At 46.5% G+C, this 18,146-nt stretch overlaps 1 protein-coding gene across 1 annotated transcript; it reads right to left on the reverse strand.

Moving 5' to 3' along the window:
* Window positions 1–2,359: 2,359 nt before the first annotated feature.
* Window positions 2,360–16,875, reverse strand: KCTD5 (potassium channel tetramerization domain containing 5). The gene is made up of 6 exons (XM_026704048.2): window positions 16,473–16,875; window positions 10,493–10,601; window positions 9,837–9,928; window positions 9,442–9,537; window positions 5,989–6,114; window positions 2,360–3,577 (listed from the first exon to the last, which is right to left on the reverse strand). Exons 1-6 carry the CDS (start codon window positions 16,755–16,757, stop codon window positions 3,548–3,550), a joined length of 738 nt encoding a protein of 245 aa, XP_026559833.1. The 5' UTR covers window positions 16,758–16,875; the 3' UTR covers window positions 2,360–3,547.
* Window positions 16,876–18,146: the final 1,271 nt, after the last annotated feature.

The following is an 18,146-nucleotide window of genomic DNA, read 5'->3' on the forward strand; positions in this document are numbered from 1 at the left end:
GCTTAGTACATTATTTGTGAAGCTTAGCTTCACTTTGTCAACCCAGAAAATGGTTTAATTTAACCAAATTGCCTTTATTCTGTTGCTCCATCACAGAGAAAAGCAAATCTTTTCCTGCTATCGTAAGAAAATGGTCTCCCTGAATAGACTCATTCTGGTTGCTCTCATTTAATAAGACACCATCTGGCTTTCTTAAGGGGGGTGGGATCACAAGTACTGTATGACAGTGGTCCCCAACCTTTTTTGCGCCGCGGCCCGGTACCGGCATCACAAAATGATCCACGGCCCGGTACCGGCATCAGCACGCATGACAAGGCAAGGCGAGCCGAGCGACCGGCCAGCCAGCTGTCCCCCACTTCTCCCCGCCACCTTCAACTCCTCCTTTGTACCTTTGTCGATGGGCTTCGCTTCAGGACGGCTTCGGGACGGTCGCTCGGCTCGCCTTGCCTTGGGTGCTGAGGGAATCCTCGCGCCTTAGTTTCGTTCGAAGCCGCCCCCCCTTCGATGAAACTAAGGCGCGAGGATTCCTTCAGGACCCAAACGCCACTTTCCAACCGGAAAAGCTCACCCGGAAGCACTTTCTCGTCAAACAAGATGGTGGCGCCCAGCAAACCGGTGGCCCGGTAGGAAATGTTCCACGGACCGGTACCGGTCCGCGGCCCGGTGGTTGGGGACCCCTGCTGTATGATATCACTTGCCACTCTTACACCCTAGGAATAGTGTAGTTCTGTCTTGTTCTTGGTGAATCCTGGGCCTGGTGTCCCAAAACACCAGTTGACATCTCAACGATCCTTCAGGACTAGAGTTTATAATAGGCTTTGGCATTCAGGATAGATGGGTCACCATTGTTGAGAGTGATGAAAGTCAAGCTGAAGAAAAACGATATTTGGAATGAGAGGTTTTCTTGGGGAAAAGAACCAGCCAGAGTTATTGTTTGAGAACCCCTCAGAAAGTGCCAATAGAACTGATCCAAAAGGCTTGATCTCTATAGATGTCCACTGATTGTTTAGATCCTGTCTTCACTTGATGTTAAGGAACTATGGCCTTCTGATAAGAAGATAACTTGTAGCTGATAACTTTCTGCCGATTCCACAATATTTCTTTGCCACATTCAAGTCTCAAAATGTGGGCTCTGTAAGCTAAAATCCAGTCAAACTAGGGAGGTCCTGCCTCCTGTGAGAACGTTCACAGCCTGTTGGGAAAAAGAATCCTACTGATTTTCAGACAACTTCCTCTTCTGCTGTTTTTGTTCTTTTATTGAGCACCATGGATATCTTGTGCCTTAGCCATGCGTTATATCAGCTTAAGGGGACACACTACACGATATTAAAGCATTTAAAAAAGCATTTAGCCTTCACTATCAAAAATAAATAAAATAAATGCAAAAGTTAGACCAAACAACTGAAAAGAGGAACAGGTTTGCTAACACCCATGTTTATCATTCAGAATCCAGAATTGGTGTGGATGCCTTCAAAGACAAGTGTCAAGTTATTAAAACCTACCCAATTCTCTTGGTAAGACCCACCAACTTTCTATAACAGTGTTTGTTGAAATGTGGAAGACAGCGTGGGATGAGACTACCATAAAAGAGTGATAATGGATATTAACATTACACAGTCTTGAAAAATACAAAGAAAAATTCCATGCTTTTTAGGTTATTTTGATGATATAATTTCCAAGATATAAACTTTAAATTCTGATGCTATATTGTTCATATACTACTCCTACCCCCATCCCCAACTCAGCAAGAAGTCACACCAAAATGAGCGCAAAGAAAGTATTGCCTGGATTTAAAATCCTCCATAAGGATAGCCCTAATGTTGGACGTTTCTGAACTGTTCACTCTTCAAAAGGGAATCGGTATCGGTCAACATTCCCGTCACCTCTCAGCTCTTGCAAGGCAATCTTCAGAAATGGCAACCTCCCTCGTTCCAAAGCCAACCCTTGAGCTCGTGCTGAAGGGGACACAATGGAGGGGCGAAGGGGGGCTCCCCCTGCCCCATCCTGAGCTGGGCTGCTATCCCCTTTCAGGCTGGCATTGAATGATAGCGAGCTGGCTAATGACTAATACCTTCAAGGGGTTCAAAAAGGTCATATACACACACACACCTGTTTCTCAGGACTTCTCAATGCAATACTTCTTTCAGGGGAAAAACTGGCGATAGATATAAAAGCCCAGATGTGAAACATGGACTCCTCAATAGGAATACCTCAAGGAGTCTGTATGTACAGCTGTCCTTTGTAGTTACACTTCAATCAATTCAGCATCTTTCAAAAGTACTGAGAAGGCCTTGTAATCTGTGCCGCTTAATGCCATCTCCAGACTGGAGGCTAGAAAATGTCACCAACTTGCCCCTTCTTTTGGGCCCAAAGATTTAATCAAATGCAGGCAGACAAGATACATTTGAGACAGTACATGTCAATTATTAAAAAGTATTACATAAGTTGTTTAATGAAAGTTTAAAATATGGGTAGGATGCCATAAAGTCTCAAACAAGCAGGGACTCCTCTTTAAGGGAACAAAGAGAAGTTTGAAGTCAATTCCTCTCTAAACTATTCTGAAAGGCTTGCCAAGGGTTCCATTTAAACACAGTGCTCTAAAAAGATCCAGTTGTGTTTTTTCACATTTACTAGAAGCTTCTCTTAATGAAACCATGGTTCGTTTTGACAGTATTTGCCAAAACATTAGAAAGAACTGCATAGATAAGAATATAGAAATAACTGTAAACATCTGTTTAAGAATCAGAAGAATTCCTACTTTCAGGCACACAGACCTTCATTCCCGACCCTCTGCACCGAGCAGCCATTGAGACGAAAATCTGGGGCCTAACTTCAGCTTCACCACTATCAATATTTGCAGATCTTTTTGAAAAAACATGGTGGATAGCCATGCATTTGAAAGGCAAGATGTCGTATCATTTGTAAACAAAACTGGTCTTCAATCCTTAAGGGTAGTCAAACTGAATGCTGACATTGGTAAGATCAAGCAACCTGAAGGCCAACTCTAGAAATGCAGGCAAAAGGGGGCTTCTCCCCTCTGGCTAATAAAGGGAGCAAGGGGAAGAGGGGAGAGGAATTAGGGAGGAAATACATATTTCATTTATCCCAACAGAGGAATACTTATTCCCTAAAACATTCTTACATGAGAACCGCAAAGGAATGTATAGGAGAAGTCCACAGAGGCTGCTAGTAACAGAGGCCTGTATACGGACTGGAGTAGCACCAATAAGTTGTCCTTGAACCACCTGCAGGAACTAAGCTCCCAATCGCTTCCCACAAACCAGCGGAGCTTCCTCTGGCCGGCACTGGAGAAAGTGCTGCAGCTCTACAGGACGGAAGCTGAGAGTAAAGCCGAGTCCTTCCGTGGAATCACCTTCCGCACAACCAGGGATCAGAAGGAAACAGGCAATGCAGGCCTGCTCCGGCCACAACATTTTAAAAAGTTATACATCCATCTTGTCTGCACAAGAGACGTCCGCTTGGCGCCAAGCCTCTTCGTGTGGTGATGCAAATAAAACAACCTTCTGCATTCAATACTGTGACACAATTACATTCTCGAACCTCGTTCCTGCAAAATCTAGAGAGAAAAAAATTACACAGAGAAATTAGATTTGACAAAATCTTCCATGTGGATTTGTATACTAAACATTGCTTACTTTATTCTTGTTTCTAAGAAACCCCATGCCTCTGGTGCAAATGCAGACCAACCCAAAGTCAGCAAACCATCATTTAGCCACAGAGCCTAAATATCTCGGCCACAAACAGTTTGTGCACCTCTTGTCACCAAGACCCTGGAACACCCCCTCCTGCAAGGGAAGATGTAGCTCACTAGAACGACTGGAGGTGCTTTGTGACACAAACCTTATTTTATTAATCTGTGGGCCCTTTATCCCAGCAAAGCAGTCTGGTCACCAGCCCTCCTGAAGGAAAAGCGTCTGAGGACCCCTGCACTGAGAAGGCCTGTCCCTGTCTGTCTGGGAGCTGAGTCCCTGGCCCTATTCCAAAATCTGAATAATGATACTTCAATCTGCTTTTGCCCAGTATTAGGAGTTAAGGGATGTAGAAATACAAAAACAAGAGGCAACAGTGTGTGTGTGGAGGGGGGGGAGAGCAGCAGGTGGCACTTGGACCTTTTGGCCTTCACATTTAATCTAACATTAGAGGAGGAAAGCCGAAAATTGGAGGAGCCTGGGAGCATCTTTGTAGGCTAACAAATTTTATTAAAAGGCAAATGCTTCCATGAGCTGCTGCTCAAAAGAAACGCAGCTGCAAGTTAAGCTTCTTCTTACAGCTCTTCAAAGATGCAGAATAATGGCAAATAATGCAACATATCCTTGAATGACCTGAACTGAATATGGAGACACCTTGTTGGCTTTTGGCTTAGCAAGCATTATAATCTGAGAAATAAAGCAGCCAAACTAGTTCATTTCACAGTAACTGTCACATTCTTAGAAAAACCAGCAATCATCAGGACCAACAGAACTCTGAGGTGCTGCAAAATCTCAGATTTTCCCATCACATATTTTAAGGACCAGGACTGTGTGATTTCCTGTTTCAATGCAATAGCTTTTTATTTTTCACTGGAGTGTTTTTATAGTTTGTGTCTAAAATGCTCATATAGACTCATTTATCTCCCTTTTCTCCAATTCTTACCATCACTCTCTTTTTATTAAAGTTTATTCTGGAAGAATTAGAAGATGGCTTAGTCATTTCATGTTAGTGCACAAAGTAAAACCATGGCTGTCACAGTAATAAAAAGGAAGCAAAAATAGCCTTAAAATCTAGCCTGCGCTCTTAAAATAGCTTGAATTCTTAGCCCCCGTAATCAGTCCTTTGCCTAGTGCTCCCTTGCCCGAGGATGGAGACCCACCTGCACCCCTCTGGCCCTCTTAACTAGAGTGGCTGGCATTCCTGATGGCAGCCCTCCTTTGGTTCCCCTTGGCAGAAGAGGCGGCCAGATCTATGTGCCATGGACAGATGCCCATTCGTCTTCTGAAGATTCTTCCATTCACCTTCAGGCTAGTTTGGGCTTAAATGCAAATGGCATTGTCCAGACATTGAAACTTCACCAATTAAACCAACGTCGACTCCCCCTGTGCTTGCTCCACCCAGCACTCACCCCCCACCCCCACCCCCACGGAAGAAGCCAGGGGACGCAAACAGAACCCTTCTGTAGTGGGATGTTGGGGTGGGCGGCGCAGTATTACTTCAGCATTCATTTCCAACGCACCATCTACTTAGCCTGAAGGCCCCCAACTCAGGTCAGGATCTGAAACCGCAACGCGGACAACAAGGGTCCCACACATGGGCAGAGACAAGGCTGCTTTCTTACAAGGAGTCCCATTAGCACTGAAGTGTAGAAATGCAGGGGAAGGCCCTTACGTTGTGAGTTGACGGGCACCTTTTGATTTCTCCATTAAAGGGAAAGTTTAAAGCTCATTCTGAGCTAACTTGATTGTTTCTCATTCTCTGCTGAGAAAAGGAGGTTGTGGGGGAGGCAGGACCGTCCTAGAGCTGCAAAGTTTTTCCTCATCTGTGAAAGGCTCACAGTTTTGGTTCCGTCCCAGAGCCAGGTGCTCCCTGGTCGAGGTCAGGTTGTGCTGTCTCAGGACTACTGGGGCAGGGCCGTGCAGCGATGGCACCAGGCTTTCATAGAAACCTCTTCCTGGCCTTTAAACTGGGAACTTCCACCCAGAATCCTGCACAGTGGGTGGTGCAAACTGGCTGCCCTTGGGGAGGGGCATCTCTGAGGTTGTTTTAAGGAGCTCTTTATTGGAGATTTGGGTGTCATCTTGCTTGGCATGTATGCCTTTTATGTTAGGCTTTTAAATCTGTTTGCTTGAATTAATAATAAAGCTTAAAAATTCTTATTCGCTGGTGTGCTTGTTGTCCAAAAAGACCAACTGCCTGGGCACCTGAGCCCTGGCAAGCACAAAGCCCAGTGCCAAGCTTTTATGCGCTCCTCTCCTCGTCCTCTCGATGACTCACCTTTGCTTTCTCGCTGGGCTCGCTGGCTGTGCCATAGGGCGTGTTGTGCAGCTCCTTGGAGACAACGCAGAGGAATTCTGCCTGGTCCTCATTCCCATAATTATAGGATGATCCGATGCTCACCAGCTGGAAGAGGAAAGAGAGGCTTAGAGTTGCTGCTCTTGCTTGCAAAGGGCCCCCGAGGCCTCACACCACACGGAAAGCGTGTCCAAAGGCCAAAGCTCCACTAGCTGGAGGGCAGTTCTCTCTTTTTGTTCCTACCCCTAGCAGAGAGGAAGAGCAGGGCCGTCACTGGTGGCCTTCCTCATGAGCGGAGTTCCAGAACATGGACTTTGCCCATGATGAGGGCTCACCCAGCTCCTGACACTCTAAGTATTTAGGGGCAATTAATAAACCTTTTAAAGGATTTGTTACAATTTCCCCATCTCTATTGGTGTTCTTTTTTTAGTATCTGTCCTGTAAATTCCAAATTAAATACCAACATGCAGATTAATGGAACAGCTGGTAAAATAATTGGCATGTTCCATCAAACGATCACTTCTGCTCAGAAACTCTGACACCCACTTTCCTCGTCTTTCAAACCAACGCGAAGCCCAGGAGCCACAGGCAGCTTTGCCAAGCAGCCTCAGGCTCCCAGGAGCGTTTCTGGAAAAGGAATAACCTTGAAAAGCCTTGAAAAGAAGCAGCTGGTACTAAATGCGGCCACACAAGCAATCTTGGGCACCCAAAGAACCGAGTATGTAACAACGCGGGGGTGGGTGGGACTTGGTTTCCCTCCCCCCCCCCCAAATTTTTTTGGTTCTATTGTACTTTACTAATTTATTTGATTCTTTTTGTTAGTTTTTATTGTTTTTTATTTTTATTTTAAAAATGGTTTTACATTGTGTAAGCCTCCTTGAATCAGCAAATAGGTGGCAATATAAATTAAATGAATAAATAAATAAACTTGGCTGCACTGGCTCCACTGGATGCCAGTTTGCTCTGGATCCAATGCCAGGTGCTGGCTCTGATCTTAAAGGCCCACTTGGCACCGTATCTCTGGAACCATCTTCAGCCCCTTACACTGGCCCATCCCACCCAGGGCGGGGGCACATGCTGTGGACCGGTCAGTTAAAGAATTCTGACCGGTGGGGTCCAGGAAGAGGCCCACGCTGTGGCGGGACCCCCTCTCCTTTTGGAAAGGTTTGGAAACATGGCTCTGCTGTCTTGCTTGGAGCAGACGGAGGTGGAGCTGATTAGCACCTGGAAAGCCTGCCCCCCCCCCTTCCAATTAACTGAATTATAATCATCCTTGCCTTTTTAAAAATTTTGCATATTGGTTTTTAATGTTTTAATATTTTATTTGTATTCTACCCAGAGTCCTTCTGTGAAGGAGATCGGTGATTTCAAAATCTGACAACTAAGTAAAATCAATGAAAGAAAATAAATCCCTCCCCCCATTGCTGTTGTGACCCTGAAAGCAGGCTGCCAAGTGTCTCCAAGCCTCTCTCTCTCATAACACACAAACACACACGCATACACGCACGCACACACAAGCCAACTCCAGCTGCTCCACTAACCACCAAGCAGCTGATCCACACACCAGGGATTCCCCTGGGACCTTATGCTTTTCAATGTCACCTTTCTTCTCTACAGGTTGTATCAGTCCGACTTAAATCCTGGTTTGCCAGGGAAGGCCCCGGAAATTATCGTTGCTAGAAATGCTCAAATATATCACAACCCTGAATAATCTTTTATATGCTTAAAAGGAGCTTCAATAAAGGAGAAGAAACAAAATTATCCAATAAAGATCTTGGGTGAAACAAAGAAAAATTACTGCCTATTCTGGCACCTGGTTTCCTGATCTTCTATAACTCACCTAACAACAATAATTTAATCTCTGCTGATTCTTGGAATGGACATTTCAGCCATTTATTCAAGACATCTCTAGGTGAGAATCCTTCAATTTTGCTACCCTTCCTGAATAGACCCATCTCATGTATAAAACATCAAAAATAAATTTCTCAATTGGAGAAAAGGCAAATCCCTCAGCAAAAACAATTATACCAGAATTTCCAAAATCCAACCCCACCTCTGCTAGCTCCTCTCTTCATCGCCACAAATAACTCTTTCCAGATTCCAAAACTGGGCTTAATCCTTCTTCCCATGGATACAAAGGGGGACCAGTCTTATCCTATAAACTATCATTCTACCAGCCTCTCATCTGCAGTTAGTAGCTTAAACACATATTTTTTTCATATTATAAACTTTCTCATTGTAAGCTTTCTAAAAACATCCTGACCTCAAAGCAGACAATGTTCAGACCGGATCATTCAACAACAGATCATAACATAATATGACATCATACCAGCCAAGAAACCTTCCCAAAGGTGCCCTTCAGAATTATAAAGGAAAACAATTTAAACTGTTTTTGAAAAGAACACTGTTCAGAAATGAAACATAAGCTTGCAGAAAAGGAAGAGGAAAAAAACAGATTACCCCAATTTGTTTTTTCACCCGTATGACTGCTGCAGCACCTCCACCCCCAAAGGAGCAGCCACGTTACCTTCACAGGTAATGTTTTCTTAAGAGGCACCATAAATAGGAGGCTCTCAGCTATGTACAAAAACAAGGAGCTCCTTCCAAAAAGAACCAGAGGCGAAGGGAGCAAGAGGAGAGACAGAGGTCGTCCCCCACTCCATGGATTGCCTCGGTGGGCCTAGTTAAGGCACCTCTACCTGTCCCTACCTCAGTCTCAAGACAGGAAGGGAAGTATTGGCCTTCTTATAAAAGAGAGACGTACGGGTGACTGAAAGCGCAGGTGCAAAACTCTCTGACACCGAAGCACACTAAAGAAACTGACACACTAATTTCAGAATATTACTTACCAATTTGGCATTACTTAATAGCACGGATATTATTTTTGATGGGATACTGCTACTATTAATCTCTTTTTGATATTGATAATAAGGTAGTACCGGTAATCCTCGACTTACAACCAAAATGGAGCCCATAATTTCTGTGGCTAAGCAAGACAGTTAAGTGAGTTCTGCTCCATTTTACGACCTTTCCTGTCACAGTTGTTAAGCAAATCACTGCAGTTGTTAAGTTAATAGCAGGGCTGTTAAGGAAATCTGGCCTCTCCATGGGCTTTCTTGTCAGAAGATGGTTTGCAAAGGGACCACCTGATCATCCCAGAACAATCGTCATAAACACGAGTCAGCTGCCAAGCACCTGAGTTTTGTTCATGTGACAACTGGGGACGCTGCAGCAGTCATAAGTGTGAAAAAGTCATAAATTGCTGTTATCAGTGGCGTTGTAACTTTGAACCAGTCACTAAGCAACCTGTTGTAAATCGAGGTCTACCTGTGTGATATTGTAGTGCCTTATATATACCAATGCAATAAAAGTTCTCTCTCTTTTTCTCTCAGCTGTGCCTGTATCTGCAAAGGAAGGGAAATCTCGTTACGTTACCTGTTCAAATTTCCAGCCATCAGACATGGTGGAGACCATCTGAGTCAACTCCTCTTCCTGGCACTGGAGCACTCTGTAAACATGCTTGACTGGCACCTGTGGCAGAGAACAAGGCTGCTGGGACCAAGGCAGGGAATGGACAGCCCATGGGCATGCTCAAAAGGAGCTCTCCTGCACACACACACACACACACGGTCATGGGTACAGCACCCCCACCCCCCACCCCACCCCCGGGTGGGACTGGCCTCACAGACTGTCAAAGCGGCATCAACACGAGAGAAGAAATGCTCCTGGAGCTGGGAAAGGCCACGTTCCTCTTCCACACTGGCAATCTCACGTCCTGAAACAGCCCCAAGCCAAACGCCACTTACTCAGAAAATCAGAGAGGGCCCCACCTGTGAGATTTTACTGTCTCTTTCTCTTATTTTGTCCTTCACCAGTTTAATTAAGGATGTGATGTTGTAGAATTCAGCTTCTTCAAGCACACCTTGTAAAGGAAACCAAGTTGCAAAAGACAAAACTTAATTCTGGTGGCAAACAACGTGAGCCCAGGCCACAAACTGCTACCACCTCTCTTCCCACTTTCAAGAGTGGCTGTGGAACACAAGAACAACAGAGCCCAGACAGGTGGAAAAGGGCAACAATCTGCATGACACCAGGTTCCTTTTTGTTTCTTCAAATATGTTATAATTAGAAATATTCCAGCTGAAGGAAGGAAGGTTTTGAATGGGGAGGGAAGCATATTTGGAGGTCTGGCTAGCCTTACAAAGTGAGACTGGGGTTAGGGTTACGGTTAGGGTTAGTTCTTCTTTATTCCTACTTTTTATTGTTTGGAAGAACTGTTATTTTACAAGAATCAAATGCCAGGAGCAGTTTATTTTTCAACATTTCAAGCCGAAGAAATTCAAAAGGAGGCAACCACAAGCTGAGGTGTCAAGACCAGCCAACCTGTGCAAATAATCATGCAACTGCTTTCCAAATGAAGCAATTTGAAAACTAATTTTTGGAGCCATCGAATTTCAGAAGAGTTTTACAGAATTGCAAAACATACCTTCCTCCGCCAGGTCTTTATTGATAACAAGTTTCCCATGCCGGAGATAGTTCAGTACCGGTCCAAAATAGGTTGGATCTCTGTCTATTAAATAGGCACCTGTTTCATCCTAATTAAAAGAAATACATTTTATTTATTTGGTGCACACCCCACTTTTCCAGCAATCAGTTCTGTAAGCAGCTTTTTACGTTTTAACAATAAAACAAATAATGTTATTTATATCACTGTGGTCTTTGTGGGGAGATCATGCTATTGGTTTGACATCCTCAAGGCAATGAATTAGGATATGATTTTCAAGAGCATTTGCCAGCTGTGGGCTAGGCGACAAAGGCAACCAAAAGTGGAGAGAAACTTTATTTAAAACCTGAACTGTTAAACAAATCACCAAATGTTTAAATTAAAAGATCAGTATCCCCATGCGTACCTGAAAGGACCAAAATTTAAATGCAGAACTCAGTTGTAATTATAACATTCTCTCAATTTACTAACAAACGTTTTATTTCTTTGAAAAATTCATGTGGCTATGACAGGGGGAGAACAAAGATTGTCAGGTCCACCATCTCTGGCTTGGTACCGCACTGGCGTCTGTCATCAGTGGACTGGGGGAGGGGAACAAATGGGCAATAAACCAGCATGCACTTTTGTGTGGGAAATCAGGAGGGGAATGACAGCTGAAGAGTGTCACCGAGGGACCAGTTTGTGCCAAGGAGTCTTCAAGGCTGTTTGCCCCGAGTGTGGAAAGTTACCAGGCCAAACACCTCAGGGTTCCCAAAACATCCAGGTGGCATCGTATTGGTTGCATTTGGACTGGTCAAGGGGAAATGGATGGGACTGAAGGAAATAGATTTATCTTGTTGCACAGGAAACTCAAATTCCACCTGACTTTACTGCAATCAGCATCTCTTAGTAAAGGGACCCTTTGCTTCAACAAATGGGAGTTGAGGTTTTTTTTCTTCCCTAAGGGATCAGACTTGGGGGCAGGTCTGACATTAGGCAGAGTCTGCAATTCTGGTCAACCTGGAGAGGACATAATCTCTATTGTGGAGACTGCGCTCAAGGGAGCGATCAGGAAGGGATCGAATGCTGGGAGAGGCTTCGTCCAGGCCTCCTCCGGGACTGGATCTCTCTGAGTGGATAGGAGAGGCCGTGACCAAACGAGTCCCAGGTGGTTCTTGGATGTTGGGAGGAAGAACGACCCACGGGGATGAACTACTATCAAGCTAACACCTCAGAGTTGTCAAACACCTATGCGGCACTGCACTGGCTACCGGTGAACTGGGGAAGGGGTGGTGGTGTTTGAGTTGGGAAGAATAGCTTAATGCTTTGCGCAGGAACTTCAGGTTCCGCCTGAACTCTCTGCAATCACTTTCTCTCAGTAAAAGTGCCTTTTGACAACTACTTGTTTCAAGAGTCACACTTTCCTGAGGGAGTAGCTGAGGGAGGGCTTTAAAGTTCCTAGTGGGATAGGTTTTCCAGATGTTCTACCACTTTGGTAAGCCCAGAGACACGACACTAAGATCCAATCAAATCGAACCCTTTATTTGCTTGCCTCTAATGGACAAAATCTTGCAAATGAAAGCTATAAACTTTTAGACATTGTTCTCCTCTATCAAGCTCGGGAGAGCCCAGTCTCTGAATCCTTTTTCTGGGAATGTTCTGAGTTGGCAGCTGCCTCAGAGGCTCCTCCTGCGTAGAAGGAAAGGGGCCTTGGCGGCCTCCAACCCTAACTCATCCAGGTCAGGGAATCTCAGATCGTCCATGACAACTGGCTGCCTGAACTTTGCTTTGACACCCCCAGTGATGGACTGTCCTGTGGTTTAATACTTAACAGGAATGGTAAAGTATTATTTTGAAATCTTTGAAATCTTACTCTGTAAAGCTCTCATCCCTCACTACGCGTCCCATTCTCAGATACCGGAGAATAAATCTACATCCTCTTCCTTGGTAGTGACTTTCAAGAACTAAGGCCTGCTGGCTTGTTTCATCTAAGCTTCTTCAGGCTAAATATACTCGGTGCCTTATCCTATTTTTCATAGGATTCAACCTGCAAGCCTCCTTTCGTTGTCACTGTTTTTCTGAGCCATTTTCCCAGTTCCTCAGCATCTTTCCTGAATTATGGCAACTAGAACTGGATACAATACTCCAGTACAACACAGAACTATCCCTTCCTATCATCTCATCACTATGCCTCGGTTGATGTGATCCAAGAATACATTAGTCCTTTTGGCAACAGTAGCACATTGCTGGCTCATGGTTAATTTATGGTCTACCAGAATACTGAGATCCTTTCAAAAGTACTACTGCTAGTACCTATCAATCTGATTTTTCCTATTTAAGTAAAGAACTGTACACGCCCTGCAATGAACTCCATTTTGTTGGGTAAGACTCCATGTTAAGGTATATCAAGAGCCTTCTGAACCTTGAGCTGGTCTTCTAAGAAGTTAGCAATCCACTCCAACTTTGGGTTGGCTGAAAATGTGATCAGCACTTCTTCTATCTCCTCATCTAAATAATTCATTAAGAAATTGAAGAGCCCTGGGGCCAAGATGACCCTGAGATCCCACACTGAATATATTCCTGATGACGAATATCGCCAGAACATAAACACGCACACCTTTACTGGTGAAACAAAAAGGTGTAAGAGTTGATGCTGTAAAGGCATACAAAATTCTGGGATGCATCACTAGAAGGGTCATCAGCAGGAAAAAGGAGGTCCTAATCCCGCTTATATCAGGCCTATCAAACTGGCAGCCCGCAGGCCACGCCCACCCCGGCTCCACAAAGGCAAAAAAAAAAGTCACATCACATGATGCGATTGAATTTGACACCCATGCACACACAGAGGTTCAGCCAGACCCCTGACTAAACTGGAACATTTTGCCCACTTAAAAATAGATGTAAGATTGAGTAAGTCCGGCGATGAGGAACAAAAACGGTGCAAGCTCCAAGGGACAAAACCTATCAGGAGAGATTGGAGGAACTGAATATCTACTGTCTGGAGGATGGAAGGGAAAGAGGGACATGACTGAAACCTTGAAATATATGAAAGGTGTGAATAAAGTTCTAGAAGGTTCTAGAACTAGGTCCTATTTTCAACATTAAGCAAAAATCAAGAACCTGGGAGCATAATCTCAAACTGAAAGGAGGGAAGTTCAAATGTAATGTTGGAAAGTATGACTTCACAAAGAGAGTAGAGGATGCTTGGGACCAATTTCCAGCGGATGTAGCATACCAACCATCAATAACTGTGTTTAAATATGCTTGGGATAAACAAATCTCCATCTTCTGACAAAAAATAAAAAATATAATACAATTAAAATAAATTAAAAAATAAAAATAACCAAAAACGATACATTTAAAAAAAAATCCCCTTCAAAGGACAGACTTGATGGACCACTAGGTCTTTTTCTGCCATCAGTTTTCTATGTTTCTAAGACAAAGAACGCAAGGACCACGTGTGGCATACAGGAGTACAACCCCTTTGAATCCATCTAGTAATGGGACTATCCATCCATTTTGTTTTATCCCAAGTTGCCGCCTGGATGCCACCAGGAACCAGGGAAAACATGGGAAAGATGGAGGGAGGTGCAGAGAAGGCTTAAGTGGCCTGCTGACTAAAGGAGATGGAAAGATGGTGATAGGCAGCAGGGAAAAGACTGAACTGCTTAATTTCTAGTATGCACCTGTCTTTTCCAAAAGCGACTGACTTGTAACTGACTACAGCATGGGGAGCCGAAGAGAAACACAGATTAAAATAGGCAAGGGATTGGTAAAAGAGCATCTAGTTGCTTTGAATGAGTTCAAGTATTCTGAACCGGATGGATTGTATCCCAGAATGTTAGAAGAATTGGTAAGAAACTGACTGAAATCTCTGAGAAATTCTAGAATGCAGGGAAAGTCCCAGAAACCTGGAGAAGAGTTAATATTGTCCCAATATTTGTTTAGAGGGGTAAAAGTTGATCCAGGAACTATAGACCAATCAGCTTGACCACAATACGTGAGAAATTCGGGAAATGATAATTAAGCAGTGCTTTTGCAAGGCTTTAGAAACGAACAGGGGGATTATCAAAAGCCAGCATGGATTTGTTAAAAACAAGCCATGTTTTTAATAACCCTGGTCCCTATTAGCCTTGGAATTAATTTTACCCTGTCAGGAAAGTTTTAGTAAACAACCCTAATTTATTGCTTTCTTTGACAATGATCCCAGATTATGATCTAAGAGAACGGCGCGGATGTACTTTACTTTGATTTCAGTAAGCATTTGATAAAGTGGGCCATAGCTTCCTTGTTAATGAACTAGAACGATGTGGGATGGACTGCAGCTGGTTGAGCTGGGATGAGTATTCACTCACTCAGTTCATTGCAATTGTAAACCAGAACAAATCCTAAAATAAAATTTAAGACATTTGTAAAACTAACTAGTATCTAGAGAGAGATCCAGCATACCTTCTACATTAAACATTAAAATTATATTAAATATCTAAAATTACCACACACTAATCACAGCAATAGCATTTTAAGACATACCTACTCTAAGCTGTTTACAGAGTCAGTCTGTTGCCACCAACAACTGGGGTCATTTTACCAACCTCAGAAAAATGGACAGGATTGAACTGATGGCAGTGAGCTGAATTAACCTGCAATACTGCATTCTAGCACCCTGACTGCTCTTTAGAAGGCCAGATCCTGAAGATGAAGCTCAAATACTTTGGCCACCTCATGAGAGGGAAGGAAGGGCTCGCTGGAGAAGAGACGAATGCTGGGAAAGATTGAGGGCCAAAGAAGAAGGGGACGGCAGAGAAGGAGGGGGCTGGATGGAACCCCCGGAGCACTCGGGGTGAGCTTAAATGGACTCCAGAGGATGGTAGAGGACAGGAAGGCCTGGAGGAACGTTGTCCATGGGGGTGCCACGGGTCGGACATAACTTTGCAACTAACAACAACAATGCTGAAAGAGAAGAGAAAGCTTTCCAATGGCTGTGTAAAGGAGCTGGCAGCAGTGACCAATGGAGCTGTTACGCACTGGGCAAAGGAAGGCTTCCCTAGATCTGTCTGCCTCTCTGCATCCTTTAGGCCCCTTGGAGACTTGGGGACACAACTCCCCAAAGCTGGCTGAGGAATCCTGGGAATTGAAGTCCCCAAGTCTTCTAGCGGCCAAGGCTGGAGAGCCCTGCTTTATTAGGCGTCCCATCTGAAGCGCTGAGGAAGAAGAGGAGCCTAGAAGAGCTCAGAGATCAGGTCCGGGGTCCCCAGGCGTGGCCACCTGGGGACTTGGGGACGTCAACTCCCAGAATCCCTCAACCAGCCCAGAAGTCCCCAAGTCTGGCGACCTCTAGATTAGGTGCAGCCCCCTTGATTGCGGGGGACGGGAATTCCCGGCGCTGAGCTCCGAGGGCAGCCGGGGCGCTTTCGCCGAAGGTTTATCTATCTGCCTTCCTGGACTTCCAGTCCACCCTGTTTGCCCCCCAGACTTGGTGCGTTTGTATACGGGCCCTTGAGGCCTTTAGACCCCTCGGGACTCCACTTTCGGGGGCCGGAGGAACACCGAAGCCCGTCAAGGAGCCGGGCAAGCGGCCCGGCCTGAAAGAGCCGAAGGGCGGCTGGAAGTTGGAAGCTTTTCCTCGGGCAGGGAAGTTCCAGGAGGCCCTTTGGGCAGCGGCCCGCCCGGCGGCTCCCGACTCCCGAAAACTCGTCGCTTGCTCTACTTTGCGGCCGGGAACGGTCCCTAAACGGAGCTCCGCGTCGAGGTCAAGTTGAGGGGAGAGAAATCTCCTCAGAGCGAGCGGGAAACCAAACCTCCGCTGTGGCCTGCATAGGACGCGCCAGTAAGAGCGGATCAAAGGAGGACTAAGCGGGCGGTCGGGGATCTCGAGCGCCTCCCGGGAAGGACCGAGGCGCCTGCCGGCTCCGGCCTCGGCCCGTCCCCGTCAGGCGCCCGGCTGAGCCCCGGCACTCGCGGAGAAGGCCGCGCGGGGCCCCACCTTGTCGGAGTCGAGGTCCGGGTCGGCCTGGCAGAGGCGGAAGAGGAAGCTCTTGGGGTCCCTGCAGAGCGTCTGCCGGGTGGTGAGGAAGCAGGTGCCGCCCACGTTCAGCCGGACCCACTTGCCGGGCAGCGCCGCGGGAGCCCCGCCGCTCGACGGCGGGGCGGCGGCGGCGGCGGCCACCCTGGAAGGGCTGCAGCGGCGGAAGGGCGCCGAGGGAGGCCGGCCCAGGCTCAGCCCGCCCGCCGGCGTCGCCGGGAGCTCGCAGGGACTGTCCGTCGCCATCCTGGCCCGGCGCCAGAAGGTCCCCTCGCCAAAGGCGTCCCGGCCGCGCCAACCGCGCCCCCCCGACAGCCGCGAGCGCGCCTGCGCAGGGCGCCGACGGAGGAAAAGGCGGGGCGGGGGCTCCCCTCGCTTCCGGTCCCGCTGGCGAGGCGGGTCTTCCGGCCCCTGTCCGGCCCCGTCCTCCGCTCTTGCTCAGCTGGAAGCGGCCTCGGAGGAGGCGGGAGGCGGGCTAGGCTGCGGTCGCCCTCCCGCTCGAGCGGCGGAGGGCTTGGGAGTCTCGCCCGCAAAGAACATCGGGTTGGTGGTGGCTAAAGCTCCCCGAGCTGTGAAGGAGCTGGCAGGGGTCACCTCGGAACTTCCGCCTCCCGTCTTTCAAAGATCCTGGAGCACCGAAGTCCCCGAGGACTAGAAAAGAGCCGGCGGGGTTCCCACCCTCAAGAAAGCGGGGAAAACAGACCCAGGAAACTGCAGACCGGTCCGCCTAACATCAATACCCGGGAAGATTCTGGAAAAGAGAATCAAGAAACAGACCTGCCAACACCGAGAAACAAACAAAAATTAAAGCCAGAAGCCAGCAGGGGTTTGGCAAAAACAGATAGAAAATATCACCCTCGGGTGGATTTGTAACAAACTGGCTGACAAACCCTACTCAAGGAGGAGTCCTTAATGGGTCTAAGTCAGTGATGGGTAACCTTTTGGGGATCCCGTGCTGAAAATCGCACACACGCTCGCGTGCCAGCAGGCAATGCACTCCATCAGTGAGCATGCATGTGCAACACCCCCGGTGCCCCCTTACATGCACTGCACATGCGTGCACCTCCCAACTGATTTCTGGCCTCCCTGAGGCTCAGGGGAAGCTTCTGCAGCCTCAGGAGGCCAAAAAACAGGCCCGTTTTGTCACTTCCGGTATTTCCAGAAGGCCCATTTTTCAGCCTCCTGAGGCTGCAAAGGCTTCCCTCAGGGAGGCCAAAAAAGGTCTCAAACCAGCCGAAAATCAGCTAGGAGGCGTATGCATGCACAGTGCAGGTAAGTGGCTGGGGCTCACGTGCCTGCACAGATGTTTCTGCATGCCACCTGTGGCACATGTGCCATAGGTTTCGCCATCACAAGTTTAAGTCTACATGGAGGAAAGTGAGCATTAGAGGACCACAAAAGGTTCCATCTTTGGCTCAGTACCCTTCAATATCTATGTAAATGACTTAGATGAGGGACATGTTGAGTGGCTGGGCTAATTCTAGCAAGAGGATGTAAATCTGGAGATTTTGTGCCACAAAGAGCTTTATAGCTTAAAACTATAAATTGTACCCGGGAACTAATAGAAAAGCAGCGTAGGACCTGCAAAACAGTGTAATATGTGCCATCTTGTAAACACCTGTAAATAATACAAAT

The sequence above is a fragment of the Pseudonaja textilis genome, chromosome 14, assembly GCF_049901715.1.
Source record: "Pseudonaja textilis isolate UNSWEBS1 chromosome 14, rPseTex1.2, whole genome shotgun sequence".
Taxonomy (NCBI): Eukaryota; Metazoa; Chordata; class Lepidosauria; order Squamata; family Elapidae; genus Pseudonaja; species Pseudonaja textilis.